The sequence below is a fragment of the Pelodiscus sinensis genome, chromosome 23, assembly GCF_052426305.1.
Source record: "Pelodiscus sinensis isolate ZL-2025 chromosome 23, ASM5242630v1, whole genome shotgun sequence".
NCBI classification, from domain to species: Eukaryota; Metazoa; Chordata; order Testudines; family Trionychidae; genus Pelodiscus; species Pelodiscus sinensis.
Window position 1 is genome coordinate 21,983,090 of NC_143074.1, and position 25,817 is coordinate 22,008,906.

At 44.1% G+C, this 25,817-nt stretch overlaps 2 protein-coding genes across 5 annotated transcripts in view; one reads left to right on the plus strand and one right to left on the minus strand.

Moving 5' to 3' along the window:
• CNTRL (centriolin) overlaps window positions 1-6,656 on the minus strand; it is a 62,797-nt gene extending 56,141 nt beyond the window's left edge. The window contains exons 1-4 of one of the 3 annotated variants that reach the window (XM_089772901.1): window positions 6,438-6,656; window positions 4,493-4,751; window positions 2,497-2,630; window positions 2,105-2,235 (exon numbers count right to left, since the gene is read on the minus strand). In XM_089772901.1, the coding sequence (XP_089629027.1) occupies window positions 2,105-2,235; window positions 2,497-2,630; window positions 4,493-4,718 (491 nt within the window). In that variant the 5' untranslated portion in view covers window positions 4,719-4,751; window positions 6,438-6,656. Of the gene's footprint in view, window positions 1-2,104; window positions 2,236-2,496; window positions 2,631-4,492; window positions 6,407-6,437 lie in introns of those variants that run through there. The other 2 variants (XM_075905471.2, XM_089772900.1) reach the window with 2 other exon arrangements.
• A 401-nt stretch (window positions 6,657-7,057) lies between these two features.
• The window catches only part of C5 (complement C5), a 64,888-nt gene continuing 46,128 nt past the window's right edge, over window positions 7,058-25,817 (plus strand). The window contains exons 1-7 of one of the 2 annotated variants that reach the window (XM_025183489.3): window positions 7,058-7,209; window positions 18,543-18,735; window positions 19,830-19,992; window positions 20,683-20,753; window positions 22,977-23,068; window positions 25,103-25,185; window positions 25,386-25,476. In XM_025183489.3, coding sequence (XP_025039274.3) covers window positions 19,920-19,992; window positions 20,683-20,753; window positions 22,977-23,068; window positions 25,103-25,185; window positions 25,386-25,476 — 410 coding nt within the window. In that variant the 5' untranslated portion in view covers window positions 7,058-7,209; window positions 18,543-18,735; window positions 19,830-19,919. Of the gene's footprint in view, window positions 7,210-16,943; window positions 17,103-18,542; window positions 18,736-19,829; window positions 19,993-20,682; window positions 20,754-22,976; window positions 23,069-25,102; window positions 25,186-25,385; window positions 25,477-25,817 lie in introns of those variants that run through there. The other variant, XM_006120776.5, reaches the window with a different exon arrangement.

Genomic DNA, 25,817 nt, shown 5'->3' on the forward strand with positions numbered 1-25,817 from the left:
TAGGATGAAAAGCAAGCCACGTCCGGAGCGCATGGCTGTTGGCCCCCTACCCTCCCAAAACTCTGCCCTTGTGTAGTACAGATCGAACTCAAAGGGCACCTTGTTGGTGCCAGTACTCCTGCTCCTCACGAAGAATAGGGAAACATATGGGAATGTTTGCTCCCATCGGCCTCCAACTGTGTGGATGTCGCAGAAATGTGATGTAACATGCGTTGACTCCAATTTACGTAGCTGGAGTTGCGTGTCTTACTTTGATCTTCCCATGTAGTGTAAACCAGGCTTTAGTGAGCATACTAGTTTGTCAAAAAACAGTGAAATCAAAGAAATGTGTGAGATAATACTGATGTACCTTTCACCTGATTTTGAATAGTGTAAATACAAATATCTTCCATACTTATTTTGGAAACACACAGCAAGTTGGCTGTCTGCACAGCCTGAAGACATTATGGTGTGAAAAAACACATTTTTATGAAGACTCAACAACTTCAAATAGCACAAGAGGTTTTTTTTTTTTTTTTACAGTGTCATAGACATGAAAGAAAAAACATTTGCCATCACATCATAGCCATTGTCCCCCTACAATGATTATTACTACTGTGCCTATTCCTTTGATTACTACATGTTTAGGAATTGCCACTAACAGATAGATGTCTCAATAGCCCCAAAAATCATTCTTGTAATGAATCTTAATTTTCCAATATGTTTCAAATACATGGTAACAATACAAAACAAGTCATAACCTAAGGTGTTATTTAAGCTATGGATATTGTAATCAAGCAAAAATTGAATGCAATCTTATAGGAAAATTCTTATTTGATTGTAAAACAAAGTGATCCTTTCACTATATCACTTTACTGAAATGGCTTATTTCATTTTGTTTTCTAACTCTCTTGAAAGAGGAAGTTGCATCACTGCAGTATGTAGAAACACTGTGTAGTTTTCTCCACACTTCCTTTACTAATCTCTTTACTGCTGTTGTGGTTACTGCACTTGCAAAGCCTAAAAGGAATGAATAAGCCTACTTTACTGGGGGTAAAACTAAGAACGTGAAGAAGATTGCTGTTTCATCCCATCCACTGTCCCTACAACATTTTGTTCAATAGAGTAACTTCTTCTCAAAGCAGTGAAAGCTGCCTTTTTGTGACAAACAGGAGTTTAATGAATGCATTGAATGCTTGAGCAGGCTCTTTTAGTTTAATCTTTCAGTTCTCTTTACTGAAGGTGAATCTTTTCCATTCTCATATAACAAACTGCATATATTTTGAACATATCTAATTGAATTTTTATACAGGAAGAACCTCCCTTGTCTGGCACCCTCAGGGCAGGACCTGAGTGGTTCTGAACTACAGAGTTTGCCAGACAAGAGGAGGTCAAGGGTACACCTAGCTGTAGGCTCTGCTCCCAGCTGGGGCTGCACTCCATGCTGTCTGCCCCACTGCCTTCAGCCCTCCACTGTGCCAGCTCTGGACAGGAGCTGGCCCTGCTGCCTCCAGCCCTGGCTGGGATGACGCCCTCCACAGCGCTGGTCTGGGCTGTGCACCCAGCTGCTGGCCCTGCTGACTCCAGCCCTGGCTGGGGCTGCACTCCCTGGGGCTGCACTCCCTGGAGGCTGCCGGCTCTGCTGCCTCCAGTCCCATCTGGGGCTGCGCTCCCCACCACCAGCCTCAGCTGCACCCCTCCCTCTACCACGCCAGCCCTGACCAAGGCTGTGTTTCCCATTGCGTCAACTCTGGTTAGGGCTGCGCTCCCCATCTTGCCAGCCTCGGCTGGGGCTGCACTCCTGGCTGCTGGTCTTGCTGCCTCCAGCCCCAGCTGGGGCTGCGCTCCTTGCTGTCAGTCCTGGTCAGTGATGCTGTGCTCCCCAGTATGCTGGACCCACTGAGGCTGCGCTTCCCACCACCAGTCCAGCCTGGGCTGCATTTCTGAACCTGGTCAGCCAGGGCTCTCTGGTTCAGCAGTGGGACCACAGATGTTGCTGGACCAGACAGTCCCGAATTTTAGAGGTTCAATCTTTACCATAGTCCTCAAAGCAGAATTTGAGCACCTTAATTTTTAAAAAAGAAGTAGCAATCTCCACTCATAACAAATCAAAGTATCTGCTTACCTGATTTTGTTGCTGGACAAATTGAGTTCTCGTAGCTTTAACTGTTTATCCAACTTCTCAATCTTCTCTATTTGATTTTTACTGAGATTTAGTACCTCTAGTTTAGAGCACTTTTCCAAGTTTTCTATATACTAAAAAATGAACAAATTGTAGGTAGTAGTTTGTTAATACAATATGGTATATATATTTGCATCAGAACAGCAGGTTTATGTTTTTAAGGATCATGTCTTCATAAAAGTCACTTTCATAAGCAGCAGAATTAGGCTCAGAGAAACATGGCCCTTCTCATCTACTGAAAGTGTTTCCTAAACATTATTTCCAATGTTTTAAACGATTAAAGTTTAATGCTATTTTGAATTATAGTTAATAAGAAATTGCATGCAATAACCCACCTTAAATTTCTTGCCCCCATCCTTAGCAAGAGAAAGATTCAATGAGTTGACATGTGTCAAATTTTCCTGTTTGGACAGGTTTTTAATAAGAGATTCTGTAATGTATCTAACTCCTGGACTAATACAGTCTTCATCTGCAAATGACAACAGAGAAAGTGTGATTCAGTTAGCACTAAAAGAAAAGAAGTGTAAAGCTTTTGCTTACTTAGTATAACAAAACAAGGGAAATCTGTACAGAGCCTGAGAAGGTGAGGTACACAATGTTTGCTAGAGCTGCTGTCAGTGTGTTTCAGGAAAATACAATGCCTTTGGGAGTGTTGAGGAGGGGTATACGGCACATCTTTTAACAAGATGCTATGTGTGTGGGCCAGTCCACCTTTACCGCCTAGTGCAGGAGGATGAAAGGAGCGAGAGCTTCATTTTGCTACCCCTGTACAGAAATCTAGTAGACTAAAATCTGATGTGCACATCACTCTCCACTACTGCAGGTTCAAATTTAAAGAATTCATTTTATGAATTTTGATTTGTTTCAATTAATGCAAAGTTATTTTGATTTTTAAATCTTTTAACCCAAGTTGTTTTAGAGATAATTAAAAAGGACACAGATGTACTCTCAACTTATTATCATGGCTTTTAATACCTCTAGAGGCTTGAAAGCAAGGATTTATTTCTTATTAAGAGGATACCCTCCACTTAAGTCTAATTGTGATGGGGCGAAGCAGCCCCACGCTGAACTCAGAGGGCTCAGCCAGAGATACCTGGCGGCAGAGGCCCTGCCCCTGCAGCCCTACTGAGCATGCCCAGGCTGCAGTTCAACTATAAAAGCCTGGGAAGGGGCTGAGTCTGGGCTAGTGGCTGGAGGGAAAGGACTTAGGAAGGGAGTGCCTAACCAGCATCCACCAGCAACCCCAGGAGAAGCCAGCAGAGGCACCAGGGCCATTTGGGATGTCGCTGGGGTTGCCTGCAGAGAAGAAGTTGCTCCTGTGACTGCGGAGGACCCTGCAAGTACATGGGAAGTGGCCTGGTGCAGGAGCAGCCTCTCCCACCCTGGGAACCTCGGTGTGTTTCGGTGGGATTTCCCTGCCAAGGGAATGGTGTAACAACATTTTCTTATTAATCTTTTTTACCTAGTCTTCCCACTGAAATGTTAGTATTACATATAATACCTGAGAATTTTTCCACTGAATTAGTAAATCTCTATTCTTAACATATCAAAGTAACCTTTAATTTCATCTTTATTATTTAGTAAATACTGACTTTCTCCAGCTGTTTGATTTTTCAACTGAACATGAAACTAACAAAGACATCTTGTTTACTGTCTTATTTATACATCACCTTTCACTAATGATAACTCAAAGGTCTAGGACAGGGGAGGGGAACCTAACGCCCAGGCTTGCCTGGATCCGGCCCCCGAGGCTCAGGGTTCCCCTGATCAGAACTGGGGAGCCTGTGCTGGTGCTTCAGCCTCCCCCATAGGGCTAGAGCACACAAAATCTACTAGCCTGGGCCTCCTTAGGCTCTGGGTGTGTTGTGGGGAGTGTCTTTCTTCTTCTTAGTCGGGGGGGGGGGCACATCAGTGAGGATTTTTGTTTTTTTGGGGTGGTTTTTTTGGGTATGTTAACTTCTCACTTGTGTGTGGCACCCGATTGATTTTTCTGTGGGTCAGAGGCCCCTGACCCAAAAAAGGTTCCCCACCCCTGGTCTAGTACTAGGGGTGGTTAGTTATTTTATACCCCCTCTATTGCCTGAGGGTGTTAGCACTGTGTAAAACAATTATCAGGGGTTTAAAAACACTTGCAATATGTAATGTTCATATTTGTACTCTGGATGATGCCCAAGCAATTTAAGACAAAATGTATTAGATGGTAGGTTAAATATGGGTTCTAAAATATGTGAAAATTACCCTCGTACACCTCGTCCATAATAGATGGACATGTAGTTCATTTTATGCTGTCAATATTAAAATTAAGATTGATTTTTATTATTTATACAATACCTTTGTCAATCTGATATTCAAAAGAAGCTCCTACATCACTGTCTACTGTGACATCAAGCTGTTGATATCTCTGTTCCTTTGTTTTGTAAGTAGCAGGTGTATCCTGCCTGCTAAGAGGAGATGGTGACCTGGTACTTGAAGTGACAGTCGACATTGGACTAGGCGTACGAGAGGGTAAAAGTGGTCTTTTTCTGGGTGATGTTCTTTGTATTGATCCTTTCTTCATTTCAAAGAATGCACTTGGTCATCTGGAAAAAATCTAGAAGACTAAAGAGTATATATTCAAGATTGTCATAGTCTATACATGTGAATAAATCTAACAAACAGTTTAAATGTAAATTGAAATACAGTATATTAGTGATGTAAAATCATGTTTTATCAGTTAACTGGTTAAACTGAACACTTATTCGGTTATCTGATTAAACAGGTGCAGGCCTAAGGGCTGTTGCAGCCTCCCCGGGCTGACGAGGCCCACCTGCCCACCACTGCTGAGCTGGAGGAGCTGCAAGTTGTCAGCCTCATGCAAGGGGAGGGTGGGAGGTTGCGGAGGACGGGGGTGGAAGCAGCAACGAGGGGGGAAGAGCTAGCATGCTTAAACCTCCCTCCCGCATGCTGCTGCCTCTGTATTAGAGAAAACAGCCTGGCAGGGAGGCAGGCGGGATGCCAGAGCTCCTAGTAACAGAGGCTGCTCTGGCCTCCTGCTTTTGATTTGGCTTCCCCCCAGCACTCTAAGTTCATTCTACATATTAACATGTATTTTTTTCTGTTCATGGAAGCCTGTAAACTCACATCCCCACCGTGGAATGACTTTTACAAAAATCAAGCCAGGAGGCAAAAGCATACTTTGGTTCAATCTCTATAAAGCCAAGATGAGAGCATCTGCCTTTGGAAGGCTAATGGTCTATATTGTGGGTTTTTCCTGCTAGACACAATGTAATCACTCACATGGCACAAAGCTTTAGACTTCTTCACTCAGAAGAGGATGATAACTGAGATGATTTTATAAACATCACTCTTCTAGTCTACCTCAAGACTTATTCAGAAACTTATTCTTCAGAAACAGAGGCGAGAAGAATTGAGTGGTGTCTTTGTTTTACTTTATGAATCAACCTGACAAAGTGATGTATCTTTACCCTACACAGCAATATGTAGCCACAGTAACGTCACAGAGCATCACTGCGACTTCATAATCAGCACAACCCTGCACTCAGGCAACAAGGGGGGCTACACAACACAACTTCACCAGGACCCACAACTCCCCTGCAATGAATTTCAGTGTGATGTGACAGCAGCCCACCAGTCAATTCTGCAACCATGGCACCTTACACAGCAGCAGCACCCTGCCTGCTACTGTGAGACCCGGCCAGGAAATGGGGGTCAGGAAGGTGAGTCATGCTGGGGGGCTGGAATCCCCTCACCTAAGGTGCAGGGGGGGACAGGTAGTTGGGGGGGCCAGGGCCTCCCCTTACCTCAGGTGCTGGGGGGGGCGGTTGGGGTGTTTGAAGACTCCCCTTATCTGAGGCATTGGGGGGAAGGCTGTTGGGGGCCCCCCTCTTACCAAAGGCGCTGGAGTGAAGGTGGTTGGGGGGGTCAGGTCCCCCCTTACCTCAGGCGCTGGGGGGGGTGGTCAGGGCCTCCCCTTACCTGAGGCGGTTGGGGTGTTCGAAGACTCCCCTTATCTAAGGCGTTGGGGGGAAGGCTGGTGGGGGCCCCCCCTTACCTCAGGCGCTGGAGTGAAGGCGGTTGGGGGGGTCAGGCCCCCCCTTACCTGAGGCGCTGGGGGGAGATCAAGCCTCCCCCCCTCACCCGAGGAGCTGAGACGCTGGGGGACGGATGGGGGGGTCGGGTCCCTGTCAACGCAGGCGCTAGGGGCCGGTCTCGTCTCAGGGACGGGAGATCCCGGTCCCGCCCCGGGGAGTTCCCCAAACGGCCCCGCTTTGATTACCTGGGTTGACATGGTAACGCCAACTTGCTATTTCCCCGGCGGCTGGGCCTGGGCACGCCAGGAGCCCTCTTGTGGAGAAGCCGGCTCCCCGCCGAGCGCTACCACAGCGCCCGCCCCCCGGCGCGAGACGAACGGTGCAGCGGCGCCTTTAAGAGCCCGGCGCTGGAACCCGAGCCGTCGCCATTTCAGTGTGGGGCGGCCCGGTCAGGGAGGGGAAAGGGGCGGGGCCTGTCGTGACCACGCCCCTTCCTAACGGCTCCAGCCCCCGCCCAGCATGGAGTGGTGCGCGCGGCAACTCCACCCAGCGCAGGAGGAGGCGGGGCTAGCGCCGGGGCCCTGCCTCAGCGAGCGGACACAAGGGGCGGGGCTTAGGGACCCCCTCAAATCAGGGGCCCGGCCCCGCCGCGCTCCCTGCCCGTCGGGGGCTGGCAATGGCGGGAGGCCCCGTCCGCTCCGGCCCGTGGAGGAGGCGCCGGGCCGGTCTGAGCCTAGGGCAGGCGCGAGGCTGCCGACCGGCGCGAAAGCGCTCGCGGGAGGTTTGCAGTCAGGCCGGCGTGGCGGTTAAACGGCCGCGAGCCGGCGGCGGTTAAACGGCCGCGAGCCGCCAGGGCGGATCCCGGAGCGGGGCCCGGGAAGAAGGGCCCAGCCTCCCCCCCGTCTGCCACAGGCAGGGCCGCGCGGGGGGGGTTGTGCCCGCCCCGGCTTGTGCCGAGTGGCTCCTGCGGTGCCTTTTGAAGCGGCAGGTAACGCAAGCAGGACGCCTTCCTTGCTGGTAGGTGACCCAGTGTGGCTGCCCCCACCCTGGGGACCCTCTCGCTCCCGAAGCCCCACTCGCCTGTCTACACTTCCAAGGAGACCTGACAGCTCCACTTGGGCATCAGCTTTCCTGGGCTAAACCCTCTGCGTCCGCTCCTGATCAAGTGGGTTCTGCCCTGAAAAGTGTCTGCTAGAAGCAATCTAAGTCAAGTCTTCACCAGGCTCCTCCTGTTTGCAGATGCAGACCACTGCAGTGACCCCTGGGAGACCTGTCCAAAATCGTACACCTGCAGGTTAAACAGATTTGGGTCTACACTGGCGCGATCTTGAGCAAAAGCGGCCGCTCTTGCGCAAAAACTTGCTGCCTGTCTACACTGGCCGCGTGTTCTTGCACAAGTCAACTGACATTCTGATGTATGAAATCAGGGCTGCTTGCACCAGAACTCTGCCACAAGAGGCCAGTGTAGACAGGCGACATGAATTTCTTGTGCAAGAAAGCCCTATGGTTAAAATGGCCATCAGAGCTTTCTTGCACAAGAGAGCGTCCACACTGGCATGGATGCTCTTGCGCAAAAGCACATGCCAGTGTAGATGCTTTCTTCTGGAAGAGTTTTTGCAGAAGAACTCTTCCGCAAAAGAGTTCTTGCACAAGAAGCTGCCAGTGTAGATGTAGCCAAATTCAGTTGTAAAATGATGCTTGGGGTCCCTGGTGCTTCCTGTACTCCTAGGTGTCATTGAGGATTCTGCAGCACTGCCAAAATGAAAACTTCTTAAGTGAAAGGAGGATAGGAAGGACAAGCACTTCTACTTTCTCTTCACAAACTATCAACTCCTTGATATCCTAACTAAGCTTCTACAAACTTGCATTTAGCAAAGTCTTGCTCTGTCAGGCACTAGGAAAGCAAAGAGGCTGCACCATCCATCTGGGTTTGATGAAAAAGAGGCATAGCGCTACAGCCTCAAGTTCTGTTATTTTCCTTAGCATAACATACAGGCGGGGCAATCAAAATGAGCTTGGCAGAACATGCATGAGAACTATCTCTGGACAGATAAGCAGTTGATCAAAATCACATTCTCTTATTTCCTGGGACCAAATCCTGTTCCTGTTGTAATATAAAGGAGGTTTGCTATTAAGTTTTGCGGTAACAGGCTTTGACAATTGGTGGGAAAAGAACAAAACCAGTCAAGGAAGGACTATGTTGCTTATACCACACATATAAAAAGCTGCTGTTATGTGAGAAAATCACCATACATCAGATCTTTGTCTGTTACAAAAAAGAAATCAGCAATCAATGAGACTACAACAGTCTCTATACTATTTCCAAGGTATAAAACTGTCTGCAATAGATCCATGAAATATGAAGGCTTCAGATGGTTTTAAGGTCCTCAGTCCCTTAGTTAGAATCCTGTTAACACAGGGGTGGGCAAAACAGCCGATGTGGGCAGATCCAGCCTGTGGCTGCCCTGCTGCTCCCCTTCCCCCAGGCCCAATCTAGACTGGGGATGAGGTAGCCTGTGAAATCTCCTCCCTCTGCCAGGGATGCATGGCACTGGAGGGAACTGTCAGCTGTTTTAAAACCTGGATGGGGGCAAGAGACTTTGCACGCTCGCCCTGCCCCCAGGCCCTGATTGGCTTCATGGTGGGCAAACACGCCATCTCCTCCCCCCACCAGGGGGAACCACCAGACAGCTGGCAGTTCTCTCTAGCCACCATGTGCCCTTCACTAGGCATGGGGCAAAGATTTCATGCAGTCTCTGCCTCCAAGCCAATAAGGGTCTGTGGGCAGGGAAGCATGAGAAGTCTCCTGCCCTCTCCCTTCCACCCAAGGCTCTTTCCCATTTCAGAGTGGCCAGGGCCACTTCAGAAATTTGTGAAGTGGCCCCCTCTTTAAAAATTATTACCCACCCCTGCATTAGCATATGTCTGGAGGCTGGAGTAGGAAAGAGGCAAAAATGGAGATGTTTCCAAGCCAGGGCCTTTTACCTTCTCCCAAGTGCCAATTAAAGAAAAATCAGTTTTCACTTTGAAAGATGGTGTTTGGGCAAGTTACATGTCCATTGCACCCAACCATACTCTAGTTAGAACATTGACAGGAAAAGTCTATTAAGTATAGAAGCGTTTTCCAGGGTTCATTGTGAGCTGAGTTCCTTGATGGGCTGTTCAGCTTGACTTGTCCCTTCATGTTCTGTGATACTGCAGAGCCCACAGCAAAGCCTCCTCCTGGGAACCGGAGCTGGCAAGGGCTGCTGGGCCCGCCTCCAGAGAGGCTTCACTGTGGGCTCTGCCAGCCTTGCTTCCAGGAAGCCAGCATGTAACATGCCTGCAGTGGGCCCCACAGGGCTAGATCAACCCCCTGCCCAGAACGGGTGAGGAGCTGCTGCATACCCTACCAGCTTAACTTACCAATTAACAGGAACTGGTAAACATTACCCAGGCTCTGATAGCATGGGGCCGCAGCCAGTTCCCCAGGAACTGGTGTGTACTGGTAGCTGCGCACACCTGCAGGGCAGAAGAGTTTAACCGCAGTGAACACCGATAAGTTGAGTGCATTATGGGGTTCTGACGACATGTAACCAGAACCACCCATTGCACTGTTTTGGTCCCATCGGTCACTGGGAGCATAACCCAGAATGCAAAGGGGCAGCAAGAGCTGTAGGGTAGCTATCCACAATGCATCACTGTCAAAGTTGATGGCAGTCATGCTATTGGGGACACACTACATCAATACATTCAACCTTATCTTGTAGTGTAGGCCAGGCCAGAAGGCATATAGTTTTTCCAAATACTTGCAGATTAACAGAGAAAACACTTGAGGCTGTTAAACTTTTTTCAAATTGCACAGAAAATTAAACTCTATTTTCTAGGATAGTGATAAGATGGATGTTTGTATATACAAACATCAACATGCTCATCGGTTCACTCTCCCCCAAATAGGTAGTATTGCAGTCTGCTTATATGGAATATAGGCGTTAGATAAGGAGCCATTTCAGGCCTATGTATTACTTATTAAAATACACATTTTAAGTAGAATTGTATTCTAAAACTGAATTATGGTATTATACCTAAACACTGCATTTCAATGGGAAATTCAGGATCCTTTAGATGAATAAAATAGACTCTTGAAACTCTTACCACAGTCATGCAAATAGTCCCATTGTCTTCAATGGGAATGATCAAAACGTATAAGGGTTTACAGGATTTGCTTCCAAGTTTGTAAATTGTTCTGGTTGAAACTGACAATGCCTGAGGTATCAGATTGGAAGGAGCTTCATTTGAATAAAGGAGGGCAGATATGTGATGAGTCTTAGCTAAGATGAGGAATATATTTTCAGCAAAGTTGTTGGGAGATTCCTGAGGCAGCTGGTTTAAGGCCATCAGTGTCTAACATTAAAATCTTCATTTCTGGTTCTCTTACACGCAATGCTGGAAAATGAAGCATTTGTTTTCTTTTTTTATTTGCTCCAATTCCAGTTAACAAAAGGCATGATGTTAGAATAAATAGTTTGGCCGCAAAGAAGTACAGGCAGTCCACGGGTTACGTACAAGATAGGGACTGTAGGTTTGTTCTTAAGTTGAATCTGTATGTAAGTCGGAACTGGCGTCCAGATTCAGCCGCTGCTGAAACTGACCAGCGACTGACTACAGGAAGCCGGAGGCAGAGTTGCTCTGCCCCAGGCTTCCTGGAATCAGTCTCTGATCAGTTTCAACAGGCTGAATCTGGACGCCAGTTCCGACTTACATACAGATTCAACTTAAGAACCCCAGGCGCTCCCAAGTCAGCTGCTGCTGAAACTGATCAGTGGCTGATTCCAGGAAGCCCGGGGCAGAGCAACTCTGCCTCAGGCTTCCTGTAGTCAGCGCTGGTCAGTTTCAGCAGCGGCTGACTTGGGGACGCCTGGGGCAGAGCAGCTGGGGTGCTGCTGGGTTGCTCCAGTAGCGCCGCTCCTCGGCGCTACTGGACCAATCCACCAGCACCCTAGCTGCTCTGCCCCAGGTATCCTGATTCAGCCGCTGCTGAAACTGACCAGCAGCGGCTGAATCAGGACGCCTGGGGCAGAGCAGCTGGGGTGCTGCCGGGTTGGTCCAGTAGCGCCCAGAGCGGCGCCGTGGGACCAACCGGCAGCGCCCCAGCTGCTCTACCACAGGCATCCGGAGAAAAGCCTGGACTGCTGGGGGGGGCGTACTAGCTGCGCCCCCCCCCCCCCCCCAGCAGACCAGGGAGACGCGGGCGGGGGACCGAGACACACCGCGGTCCCGCCGCCCGGGTCCTCCGTGGCTTTGCTCCCCGTCTCCCTGGTCTGCTGGTCTCCAGCAGACCAGGGAGACGGGGAGCAAAGCCACGGAGCACGCGGGCAGCGGACAGCCCAGACGCGCCGCGGCTGTCCCGTTGCCGGCGTCCTCAGAGGCTTTGCTTCCCGTCTCCCTGGTCTGCAAACCCCGTTCATAGCTGCGGATCCGACACGGGGACTGCTTGTATTCTTTGTACACTGGGGACAACACCTGATTCCTGTCAGGCTGCAGAACTGGGCTGACATCAGAAGCCAAACATCCTCTGGTCAAAACAATGAGGAGTCTTGTGACACCTTAAATACTGACAGATTTATTAGGTTCAGCGGGGTAGCTGAGTTAGTCTGTATAGGAAAAACTTTAAAAACAACAAATAGTCTGTTAGCACTTTAAAGACTAACAAAATATGTAGATGGTATTATGAGCTTTCGTGGCCATAGCCCATCTGAAGAAGTGGGCTATGCTCCCGAAAACTCATGATACTATCTACATATTTTGTTAGTCTTTAAAGTGCTACCAGATTTATTAGGGCATAAGATTTGGGCTTATTAGGATTTATTAGGGCATAAAACCCACTTCATCAGATGAATTGAAGTGGAGTTTACAGAGACATGGGAGCATATATATATGGATGACAACAAAAGAGAGGGTATTCGTGTAAATTAGGCTAATAAAGTCAGGATGGAAGTGGCTCATTCACAGGTTGATGTGGAAGTGTGGATCTCAAGAGAGTGGAAATTGCCTTTGTAATGTGTTAACCAGTTAAGATCCTTATTGTATCCTAAATTGACAGTATTGAATTTGCAAATGAATTTCAGTTCAGCTGTCTCCCTTTGTAATAGGGTTTTGAAATTCTTTTTAAGGATCTAAATGTAGAAATTAGAAAACCCAGTCATTCAAAAAGTAGGCTATAATCACAATGATACTTCTTGCATTCTTTGACTTCTAGGGTGTGTCTAGACTACAGGGTTTTGTCGACAGACAAAACTATACCTGCGTCCACACTGCCTTTGAGTTATGTCGACATAACGTCGACAAAACTCAGCAGTTTTGTCGACGTATGTAAACCTCATTCTACGAGGAATAACGCCTTTTGTCGACAGAGTTCTGTCGATAGAAGGCATTATTGCATCTACACTGTCCTTTGCGTCCACACTGTTATGTCGACAAAGTGGCTTGCTTTGTCGACAGACCTGGATGTAGTCTAGATGCTCTTTGTCGACAGAAGCTTTGTCGACAGTATCTGTCGACAAAACTTCTGTCGAAAAAACTCTGTACAGTCAGTCCCCGGGTTACGTACAAGATAGGGACTGTAGGTTTGTTCTTAAGTTGAATTTGTATGTAAGTCGGAACTGGTACATATTGTAGGGGAAACTCTAGCCAAACATTTCTCCAGAGCTCAGTTTTATTCTCCCACACCTCACTTCCCTCAGTCCTTTATTCTCAAGCTGAGGTGTCTGCTGAGAAAAGCGGCTCTGCGTCTCCCTGGTCTGCTGGGGGGGGGGGGGAGGCGCTAGCTTCATGTCTCCCTGGTCTGCTGGGGGGAAGCAGCTAGTGCGGGGTTGCCTCACCCCGTTTGTAAGTAGGGATCTGATGTAAGTCGGATCATGTAACCCGGGGACTGCCTGTAGTCTAGACATACCCCTAGTGTCTGAGACTCTAGGGCAGGGATGGGGAACCTCAGGCCCAGGAGCCGGATGCAGTCCTTGGCTTGCCTAGATCCAGCCCCCAAGGCTCTGGACCCCTACCCCCAACATTGGGGAGCCCATGCTGGTCTCCAGTCCCCCGCTGCCTCCCTGGGGGCTGGAGCGCACAAAATCTACTTAGCTAGGCCCCTGTAGGTTCTGGTGTACAAGGGGAATGTGGAGAGTCTTTGTCCTTCTCAGTTGGGGACCACAGTGAAGGTTTTTTTCCACTTCTAATTTGTGTGCAGCCCCTGACTGATTTTTCTGTGAGTCAGTGGACCCTGACCCAAAAAAGGTTCCCCGCCTCTGCTCTAGGGTGTACTCAGTTCATGTATTCAAGATTTTCTCCGCAACAATGGAAGTAAGAAACTATTTTCCAAATGCTTGCCGAGTTCATTATAGGTCTGTGGGACCATTGGGCCTGACTTTTAGATGTGACAAGCCTCCACAACTCCAGCAGAAGTCAAAGGGAAGTGCAGGTGCTCAGCACTTTTGAAAATTAGGCCTTGAGAGTCAAATCCTACTCACCTTACTTGCATGAGTACTCATACCTTGATGAAGTGGGTTTTTGGCCACAAAAGTTTATGCTCAAATAAATCTGTTAGTCTTTATGGCTTGATCTGGCCCTCCACACCACCAGACGCAGCCCACCATTATTCCGTGGCCCAACAGGAGCCTTGGGCAGACTAGAAACTGGCCGTGGGGGCCATGTGCATCTCTGTGTGCTCCATACTCCTGGGGGGGGGGGTGTTTGTGTGCTGCCCTGACCCCCAGCACAATCTTGTAGTTCCCATTAGTCAGAGATTGGCCAATGGGAGCTGCCTGAGCTGTGCTTGCGGTGTAGGCAGTGTGTGGATATCCCCCCAAGGTGTGCATGGCACGCACAGATACACATGGATCTTATTTAGGAGGACTTCTTGAAGAAACGGACTCATAGACAGACGGATTTCTAAAATACATAGATTAAAAATATATTTAGTTCATATATGATCTCCACTTAATGGTTACCTCCCACGAGCATTATTAGGGTAACTCTTGTTGAGGCAAATGTAATTATAGTATGTTGTATTTTTATAATTTCATGTTACATTGATCAGAGACACTTATTGTAAACATATTTTCCTGTAACTGCTGGCTAAACTATTTGTTTAAACTTGCAAAATCTTGCACAACTTTTATCTTGTTTAACTATTTTATAGACTTGTTTGCTCAAGTATTACACACAGATGGATTGGCAAGTACCGGTAAAGGTTCTGTCTTTACCACAGCCATTTAGAATAAATATTTTTCTTCCTCATGCTTAGTTTAGAAGCTTTAGATTTATGACATCTTTACAACTTAGATTTATTGACTTTAGGACCAAAAGGAACCATTATGATCCTCTAGTATAGTCTGATCTCCTGCACATCGCAGGCCATAGAACATCACCCACCCACTCTTACAACAGACTCATAACCTCTGACTGAGGTACTGAAGTCCTCAAAACATGATTTAAATATTTCTTGTTATAAACTAGTTTTAAACCTGCAAGTGACCCAGGCTTCATGTTATAGAGAAAATCAAAACCTCCCAGAATCTCTGTCAATCCTTCCCAACCCCTAAAATGGCAGTCAGTTGGACCTGAGCATCTTGTCAAGACCCAACAACCAGATATCTGGGAAGGAATTCTTAATATTAACTGAGAGCTCTTATCATCTAGATTCCCATCCCTGGCTGGTGAGGTTATTTCTAACTTTGCAAATAACTGTATTTTGCCTTTTGTACTTGAAATTTTGATAAAATGTTTAGGGAGGAATCAAGACTTAGGGTACGTCTACACAGCAGGATTAAAATTGAATTAAGCTACGCAACTTGAACTATGTCAATTGCGTAGCTTAAGATAAAATAGCTTAATTCAGCTTTTGGTGCTGTCTACACAGCAGGAAGTTGAAGGAAGAACACTCTTCCTTCGACTTTCCTTACTCATAGAATAAGGGTTACAGAAGTCGAAGTAAGAAGTCCTCCAGCTTGCCATTATTTTGAAATAATGGCTTGTGGTGTAGACACACACTTTGTTATTTCAGAATAACTAACGTCAGTTATTCCAAAATAACACTGGTGTGTAGACATAACCTTAAAGTATTTATTAGAAATTAAAGCTGAGTGGTATTGCTTATTCATAAAATGAGTCATTATTGAATTAAACTGTATATTGAACACATCACTGGTACTAGCATTTTATGCCATCTCCAAGCCTATAGCAGCTTCTACAGAGGCCATCTATTTCAGAACAATATATCTGTTTTCCTAGATTTCCTTGTTGTTCACCCAATCTTAGCGGGGAGTGAGGAGCAGATGTTATAATTTTTTGAATGAGCTGCCAGCCTCACTACAAGAATCATAAGTGGTTAAAATAGCCACCCACATGGATTCACAACTGCAAGCTGTATCCCTATTTATAGGATATTAATGATGAGTTGCAAAGCCCTGAGTCAAATTTATGATTTTATAGTAAGTATGAGCACACACAGGGGAGCACATGTGTTGTGCTGAGACACATTTTGATTTGTGCAAGTGGTGAATGAGGTGTGTACTGTCACATGGGATTATTGAGTGTGCTGGTCCTGTTGCGTGTGGTTGTGTTGATTTGTATGCGTGGAGTTCTGAGAGATATGTGTTGAGTGCCTTCAGGGAGTTGTGATGGGAGGTTTGTATCATTTTGTGAAGCTAATGAATGAGGAGTATGTGCAGCAGTGAGTGACTATGTGTGCTAGTGAGATTGTGTGAGGGTAGTTATATTGACTTTTGTCCACAGGGGTACTCTGGGATTTTATTTTGAGTTGTTATGGGTGGCAAATTAACTTTTGAAGAACCATGAAAGTAAATAAATCATCTCAGCAGTCCCTTAGATTATGAACTCATTACAATTAATAAAATTGTTGAATGCAAATTAGATGTAGGGTAAGGGTGATGACAGTGGTCTGGGATTGTTAGCATAGATATATGTCTTACTATTTTTATTATATATAGATGGATGGAATACTTCGTTTTAGGGCTCTTGCATCTGTCATGTGTAGGGTGACCAGATAGAAAGTTTCAGAGGGGTAGCCAAGTTAGTCTGTAACTGGAAAAACTTAAAAAACAACAAATAGTCTAGTAGCACCTTAGATGGTATCATGAGCTTTCGTGGGCAAAACCCACTTCTTCAGCTCCGTTGGCAGCTTTCTCAGAGTGGATCCATCGACCACTTTGAGAAACACTGCTTTATCCCATTAAAGTTCATTGCTCAATATAAGGAACTCTTCCTGTAAATCTTCTCCATTGTGACATGCACCATTCATTCGGTATATTCTCGGAATGGTCAGCAGAATAAGAAAATTGGCAGGGTTAATCAAAAGAAGGTATTGGTAATAAATTACTAGATCTCTGCAGGAGCCAGTGTCCAAGGAATGTGTGTCCAAGGAATGCCCGTGTCCAAAGAACGCATCTGCTTTTCCAAAAAAAATTTTCGGAAAAGCAGACGCATTTTTTTCGGCATCCCTGTAAACTTCCTTCTACGAGGATGAAGGAATGTTCCGAAAGAGGCTTTTCTCCCAACATTTGGCCCAGTGTTGACAGGTCAAATGTCAGAAAAGCCTCTTTTGGAAGAAAAGCGGAAAAAGAACCCATATCTTTTCCCAACTTTTCTTTGTAATCTAGATACAGTCTAGGTTTGCTTCTTGGCCTTTTAGGGCTAAGATCAAATTTAGTAAAGCAGCATTTTCAGAGATCTGATGTTAATGGTTAATCTTTAGATAAATACAGATACTACAAAACATACAAGTGAAGCAGACATCAAATACCCTTTCACCAAAGTTTCACTAGTGTCTTTTGTTTCGTGCTTGGGCCAACCATGAATATTTTAAGCTTCATTTATATTTTGACATTGTGTGGAAGAAGTTTGAGTCAGGAGCAAACGTAAGTAAAATTCTGTGTTTATTGGACTTTTGCTTGATGATGATAGCATCAATCATGCAATGATAAAGGCTTTATATGGGCCTGATTCTGCAGGCCTTGCTCAGCCAGAATGCTAATATGAGTTGGAGTTTTACCTTAGAAATGTCTGCAGAATTGGGCTCTATTTGTAGTCACAAACCCAAAGGGATATATTCATCTCTTCATGTGCATTGGTGGATTCTGCCTGTGTTGAGGGGAGAATGATCCCAGAGAGTTGCAAATTTTAAATAATTTAAAGATAATGTTTGCCTAGTTTCAAGTAGATGGAAACATATTTTATGCACTCTTATTTGTAAGAAGTTATTTAAATATGTTTTAAAAATTATATACTGTAGCACTTATTTGGCTTTTTATAACTTAAAAAAATGTAGAAAGTGTCAATCCAACTGCTTTTGACATGTAAAACAAAGGAGATGATTACGGCACACACTGGATATTTGTTCAACAAACCTCAGAAGTACTTTCCATAAATGGACTTACTGGGCTTACATACACTCAGTGCTGTATGTGCTGCTCTGGAAAGATACCCATTCCAGTTTAAAAAGAACAGTACAAATTTAGGTACTGATTGTGCAAACATTTATGCACACGTTGAAGAACTGTTTCAACAAGTACTCAAAAGTAGTAAAGTTAATCATGTGTGTAAGTTTTTGCAGGATTGGGGCCTCAGGTTTTAGTCCTGCAGACAATAGATTTGTTTCACTTGAATAGTTCCATTGTAATTTAATTCACGTTTACATATCTACAGGATTGAACCCAGATACTGCTGGATATATTGGGGTTTGTTGGGGTTTTTTTTGCATCTATTATTTTACCAGTTTATTTTAAAAATCTCAATACATATTGACCTGAAACAAAGATAGTTGTAATCAGAATAATTTTGCTTGGCATGTATATAATCCACTTTTTCAAAAGCACTGAGGAAATCTCTATCACAAAAATAATTTGCATTTAAAAACTGTTTATCAGGAGATCAGCCTTTGAAATTCTGTTCCTATCTATAATTAATAGAATCGCCTGAAATTACCAGATCTTCTGAAGAGAAGGATTAGGATTTCTTTGATAACAAGGGTGAACTATGAAATTGTGTCAGAGGTTACTTTTTACAAAGAGTTAGCTGTGTGCTGCGGTATAAGCATATTGAACTTCCCAGCCAGGCACCTACTGAAGGAGATGATATCTCTTTATAAATAAGGATCTCTTGTTGAATCCCTGTTTTGTAATTTATTTATTTATTTATTTTGCTATCCAGGAAATATTTAAATAGAAAATGTCTATATAAATAGTCGTAGATCAAATCTGGAACCTGTCAGTTTTGACTATGTATCTTTAAGTGAAAATAGTAAGTACAAGAGAAACTGACATTTCCATTGTCTGGGTTTTTTTTATTTTACTTTATAGATATGTCATTACAGCACCAAAGATCTTTCGTGTTGGGGCTTCTGAGAGAGTGGTGATTCAAGCTTTTGGATATGAGACTGCATTTCCTGTCAGCATTTCTATTAAAAGTTTTCCAGATAAGCGTACTACTTATGCTTCTGACCGCACTGAGTTATCCTTGGCCAACAAATTCCAAGGCTCTGTAACCTTAACAGTATGTATTCAAAACATTTCCTGTCCTCTTTCATGCTTGCATTTGACTGAAAAAATAGGTTGGTTTGACTGTCCTCTGATGAGTATCCAGTTTCTTTAACTATAAAGAGAAAGGGCCTGATTTTCCAGGCTGTAATACCAATTTTGTGTTAGTGTAATTCTTTTGATAGCCTTAGCTACGAAAGTGTAAAATTAGTATAATAGAATGGAGAATCAGGTGCCAAAAATAAAAGAAGTATGAAATAGTTTGTCCTTTTAAAGTGACCTTTTTTACTCCCTTTCTTCCAGTGGTACGGCTGGGCATGAGAAGATAAAAAAATCAACAAGAAAAAAGTTCTGTTCAGGTTTTAATCTAAAACATTAGTTTTAGTGTAGGAATAATTGCTCCAAAACTATACTGCTTTATTATATTAATTATCTGTAATGTTTATGGTCATATCTCCCGATGGTCCATTTACCATTCTAATGATCACATTAGTTTTCCAAACATGTTCTTTGTTTCCATGGACCAGACATGTATTCTGTATTTATTTTTTATTACACTAATGATATTAGAAATACTAAAGCATCTATCTACTTTAACCTTTAAAAAGGAGAAAGGAAAAAAACCCCACGTTAAATAAGAGAAACAATGGGTCTGGACAAGATCGATTAGTTGTGTGCTCAATCTAAAGAAACACGCTGACTAGCTTAGGGCTGAAATTAAGACCCTGTTGAAGTCAATTGCAAAGCTCCCATTAACTTTGATTGGACCAGAATTTCACCCTTTGGGTGAAATGGAACTTGAATGAATTATACAGTAATTGTATGTCGGTCCTTCTAGTCACATATTTTACCTCTGTAAATGTCCAGTAATTAGTGTCTTAGAAAAAGGTGAATCCTACTGTAATGCTCATGATACATGGAGAAGAAATTCCTTCTTGATGCTGGAGCTGATGAACATTTTAATAAATAATTAACTCTAACATGCTAATTATCATCCGGATAGTCTTGTCAACAAAAATGCAGGGAAAAGTCATTGTTTAATTTTTTAATTTTAATTATTTTAATATTTATCAATAATGTTTCTTTTTCTCCCTTCACAATCCCTGGCAGCTTCAACCCAAAGATTTGCCAGAAACAAGAAGTTCAATCCAGTATGTGTATCTGGAAGCTAGTTCTTCACATTTTACAAGAGAGAAAAAAATGCCAGTTACCCATACAAATGGATTTCTCTTTATCCAGACAGACAAACCCATTTATACTCCTGATCAGTCAGGTACAGTACTGCTAGTTTCTTCTGTTTGGTTTAAAGCTTTAAAGTAAGTCTGTGTTGCCACGGAATTAGGATTTAAATTTACTTTAAATGTTCAACCCCATTGCTGGGTTTTCATCAGTTGCTTGCTATTTAATCATATAGTCTATTAAACTTTATTTAAACATCCAAAATATGATTTGCAGTGTGTTAGAACTTTATAAACTAATTATTTCTTGAAAAATTCTTTCCGTCAGACCTACTCTCCACATTTACCATGAAGTGTTTAACACAGAAGTACAGTGAGGCACATAGGACAAGACAAAGATCTTTGCTGAATATGTTCAAAAATATGTTCAAAAATATTATTGAAGAAATATTTCGTTGAAAAAAATGAATTGGATTGCTATATTTGTCGAGATTGAGTTCATAGCATTCTCCTCCCACAGGAAAATGGAATGCTGGAATAATGGAAGTTAAGAATTACTTATGGATTTGATGATTTAATCTGAAGCAGTTGTCAGTGCAAAATCTGACTAGGTTGATAACATGAATAAATGGTTCAGTGTATTTCTATGGGGGAAGTTTTCAGATATGCAAGAATCAAGAATATTCTTTGAATTCTAAAGATTTTTAGAAATAAATATGTATTGATTCTTATGTTTTTTTTAAATAGATTATTGTTTGAAATTTATTCTGAATTAATTCTTACAGTGAAAGTCAGGGTTTATTCTTTGAATGAAGAACTAAAGCCAGCCCGAAGAGAAACTGTCTTAACTTTTGTGGTGAGTCTTTTGCAATTTAATTTAATGTTGGCATTTTGGAGACCATAAAAAGACCACAGTTCATTAGTAAACCACTCTGCTATAGGATGGAAAATGATTGATCTGTACATATTTCAGAAAATTAACAGTGCTTCCCAGGAGATTGTTATTGCAATTTAATAATCAGTCCTTCACACATTTGGATTTTACACAGTTGAACAGAGCTTGTCAGTCTTAGCTCAAGAGTAGCCTCGGAGAAAAAAAACTGAATTACCTCTTTAGCTCTAAGGAAAGGATTTGTGGAGAGCTTTCTTTGAATAAAAATGGTTTTGGTGTTGCCATTTCTTTCTGTTCAAATGCAAAGAAATCAATAATCTCAATATTTGCTTTACTGTCATTACTATATAAATATAACAGTGATAATATTGAGCATTATGTGATATCCTTTAAGTTAATGTAATTATTTGAGCCTCAGTCAGATGTTTTGACAGAGTTTCAAATTCTGGTGAGTTAGTCACTCCAAGTTCACAGTTTACTGCTGGTTTAACTCCTGTATCACAAATGTCATCAGAGGATTAAATTTCAAAGTCAGGACATGATCCTGAAAACATTTAAACACATAGAATTGTAGGCCTCGAAGATATCCTGAGAGGCCAACTAGTCACTAAGTATTATCTAGCCCACCCCTGACACATCTTAACCTGTTCTTAAAAATCTCCAATGATGGAGATTCCACAGCTGACAGAAAGCTTTTCCAATTTCCAATCTAAACTCTTCTTACTGCAATTAAGCCAATTGTTTCTTGTTTTATCCTCAGAAGTTAAGAACAGTTTTTCTCCTTGTACAGTAAAACTCCGATGGTCCGGCATCTGATGGTCCGGCACTCCTGATGGTCCGGCACCATCAGGAACCTGGAAGTGCTCCGGGCAGCCGGACCATTGGAGCTGCTCTGCCCCCAGCTTCCCTGATTCAGCCGCTGCTAAAACTGACCAGCAGCTGAATCGGGGAAGCCGGGGGCAGAGCAGCTGGAGTGCTGCTGGGTAGGTCCCGTAGCGCTGCCCCTCGGGGCTGTGGGACCCAACCCGAAAGCGCCCCAGCTGTCCCCGATTCAGCCGCTGCTGAAACTGACCAGCGGCTGACTCGAGGAAGCCCGAGGCAGAACTGCTCTGCCCCGGCTTCCTGGAATCAGCCCCTGATCAGTTTCAGCAGCGGCTGATGTGGGTACATCTGGGACAGAGCAGCTGGGGCACTGCCGGGTTGGTCTTGCAGCGCCAAGGGTTGGCGCTACCAGATCAACCCGCCAGCACCCCAGCTGCTCTGTCCCAGACATCTGGATTCAGCCGCTGTTGAAACTGACCTGCGGCTGACTCCAGGAAGCCGGGGGCAGAGCAACTCTGCCTCGGGCTTCCTGGAGTCAGTCGCTGATCAGTTTCAGCAGCGGCTGACTTGGGGACACCTGGGGTAGAGCAGCTGGGGTGCTGCCGGGTTGGTCCAGTAGCGCCGAGGAGTGGCGCTGCGGGACCACCCCAGCTGCTCTGCCCCAGGCTTCCCCAAGAGCAGCTGGGGTGCTGCCGGGTTGGACTCGCCGTGCCAAGGGTCGGCGCTACCGGACCAACCCAGCAGCACTCCAGCTGCTCTGCTACAGGCGTCCCCACCCTCCTTCCCCATTCAGCCGCTGCTGAAACTGACCAGCAGCGGCTGAATCAGGGATGCCTGGGGCAGAGCCGAATTATCGGAAGGGGGGGCTATGAAGGGTCTGGGGTGGCATCCCCCCCACCCCAGACCCCTCATAGTCCCCCCTTCCGATAGTCCGGCAAATCTGATAATCCGGCACCCCCTGGGTCCTAAAGGTGCCGGATTATCGGAAGTTTACTGTATCACCTTTTTATGTTCTTGAAAACTGTTAATATCTCCTTTCACTCTTCTATTTTCCAGATTAAACAAACCCGGTTTTTTCAGTCATCCCCCGTAGTTCATGCATTCTAGATTCTTAATAATTTTTTTTTGCTCTTCTTTGGATTCTTTCCAGTTTGTCTATGAAATTAAAATGCAGTTTCAGTATATAAATCGTTTCAGAAAAACATTTATTTTCTGTTCTGTGAAATGGACAAAATCCAAACAAGAAATGAGCCTGATCATGCTCCCACTGAAATCACTAAATACTAACTCTCCTCTAAATGTGCCATATGAGTGTGATGTTCCACTGTCTGTAACTTTTGTTTGTTTTTCTGTTTTGGTCGAAAGGATCCAGAAGGAGTAAAAGTGGATATTATAGAAGAGGAAGACTTTACTGGAATTGTATCTTTTCCTGACTTCAAGATTCCTTCTAATCCTAGGTAGATTTATGCTTGTTTTAAGCATTACTTGTTAATGTCATTTCTCAAAGACTTTGAAATTGCATTTTGCTGTTAGGGAGGATACTTGAGTTACATGGAACTGGAAATTTTTAGTCATTATTATGACTGTTACTATTTATTATTTGAATTACTGTAGTGCCCAAGAGTCCAAAACATGGATCCCCTTTGTGGTAGGCTCTGTACAGAGAACAAGAGTTTACAATCTAAGTATAAGACAAGAGACCACAGATGGCTGCAGATAGATGGGATACAAGGACACGATGAGATATTATTGTCTAAATAGACAAGACAGATTATGTGGGTGACTGGCTGTAACATAAGCAGAGGGTGTGTCTAGACAACAGTTTTTTTTTTAAAGTGGCTTTTTTCTAAAAAAAATTCACTTGCGTCTAGACTGGTGCTGCGTTCTTTCAAAATTACATCGAAAGCATGAGGCACTTTTTTCGACCGTGGAAAACCTCATTTTATGAAGAATAATGCCTTTTTTTGAAAGTTCTCTTTCGAAAAAAGGTGTTATTGAATGCAAACAGTCCTTTTTTGAAAGAGAGAGAGTCCAGACTGCCTGGATGCTCTCTTTCATCCCCCCGGTTCCTGGCCGCCAGCCTCCGGGACGGGGAGCGCTCATCCCCCTGCCCCTTCTTGCGGCTGTGCAGAAATCAGGCGGTGAGCGCTCCCCCATCCGGAGGCTGGTGGGTTCTGCTTCCCCGCCCTTCCTGCGGCTGTGCAAGAACCGTACGGTGAGCCCTCCCCCGCCCGGAGGCTGGTGGTTCCTGCTCCCCTGCCCTTTCCTGTGGCATCGGAGGAACCTGTGGGATGAGTGGTCCCCCACCTGGAGGCTGGCGGCTGCGCTGGAACCTGGGGTGGTGAGTGGCTAATCCCTGCCCCCTCTTCCCCGCACCGTAAATATACCCTCCAGCAAATATACCCCCGGCACAGAAAAGTCTTGTATACCCCATGGGTTATATTCATGCGCGGGGTATGCAAGATTTTTTTTACTCAAATAGAAAAAACCGTGGGGTATATTCGGGTGCGGGGTATATTCGAGTGCAAGTTATATTCACTAAATTACGGTATATGATGGCAGAAAACATTGCATTCGGCATTTTTATTCAAGACTCACTTTCTGGTTCCTCTGATATATGAAAAATGCCACAGGGAGTAGGGAGAAGTGGCAGGAGAAGATATTGATGGATAAAGCAGCAATTAAAGCACAGTGGTAGACTATAGACTTCTTTCCACTCTAGCATCAGGCATGAGGGCAAAGGCCTAACGATTTCCAGGAGGAAGAACTTCTAGATTCATGCAAATACTAGTGCTAATTATAGATTGAAAGTAAATATATGAACATTTAAACAGGAATTTGGTTGCTTTTTCCTATATATTCTATGTGTGTGTTAGGGATAGAAAGATATTATGTGGCAAGAATAGAAATATGTTTTCAGTAATAAAATTCAAAGTAAATGTCTCATCATTTTTTTTTACTCCTGCAGGGGGTGCTGCGAGTACACTGAGTGGGAAAAGTGATATTAGAGGAGATTTATAGCAGAGTGTTTTAACTGATTTTCTTTCCACTAGAAAAAGTGAACAGTATTTTCAGTCATTTTAAAAACCTGAATTCACCTCCATGTCAGGTCCTGGATTTCTCGTAACACTAGTTTTACATCATTTGGATTGGGTAAATAGACTCTAAGGATCTCAGACAGTGCTTTTATGTACATTAAAACCTCAGAGTTACAAAAACAAGAGTTACGAAATAACCAGTCATTCACAAGCCTCATTTGGAACCAGAAGTATGCAGTCAGGCAGTAGCAGTTGTTTAAAAAGAAACCTAATCAAGGTTTGCCTGCATCACTAGAATATATGCAGTTTTGTCTAGGCTTCTCTCACAAAAGACACTCAGAATTGTAGATTATTTATTGGAGCAGGCTCCAAATTAGAATTATTAACATAAACACTATCTTATTGGATGACAAAATTAATTTCTTGCCTTTTAAAATGTCATAATTTGTATAGGTATGGTGTTTGGAGGATTGAAGCCAAGTACAAAAAGATTTTCACAACTTCTGCTGTTGCAAAATTTGAAGTCAAAGAATATGGTAATATATATTCCTGTGTTTTTCAATTCTGGATAATAAGCATGGAAGTAATAGGCTATTTTTCAGTCCATTGAAGTATGCAATTAAAGTATTTTTAAAGAGATGTTTGGGTCTTTGGACCATTTTCAATGATATATTTTCATGTTTAATACTTAAAATTACATTAAGTTGATATATTTAACTTTCTGCTTAATTTTCAGCAATGCCAAGCTTTTCCATTTCCATAGAACCAGAAAAGAATGTAATTAGTTCTGAGAAATTTGAGAAATTCAGAATTACTATTAAAGCTAGGTAAGGCAATTTGGTCTTGCTTTTAAATATTTTGGAGGGTTGTTTTTTTCACTTCAGCGGAAGGTATCTCCCAATCTCTGTGTATACTCTGCAGCAGGGAGCATGCCATCCTGCCTGGGTAGATAATCTGCTACCTCTGTTCCATGTATTGCTCTAAAAATATCAGCCCAGATGTTGCAGCAGGCCACCTGGATATAAGCCTGCATGACCTGCTGGATTCATATTTATGAATATGTCCATGGTGCTTGTCATGGCTCCTTCCCCACTCTGGCATGATAGTTGCGGAAGTGGAATCCAGCAAAAGTATCCCAAAACCTTATTTACCAGGCTTTGGTATAAAA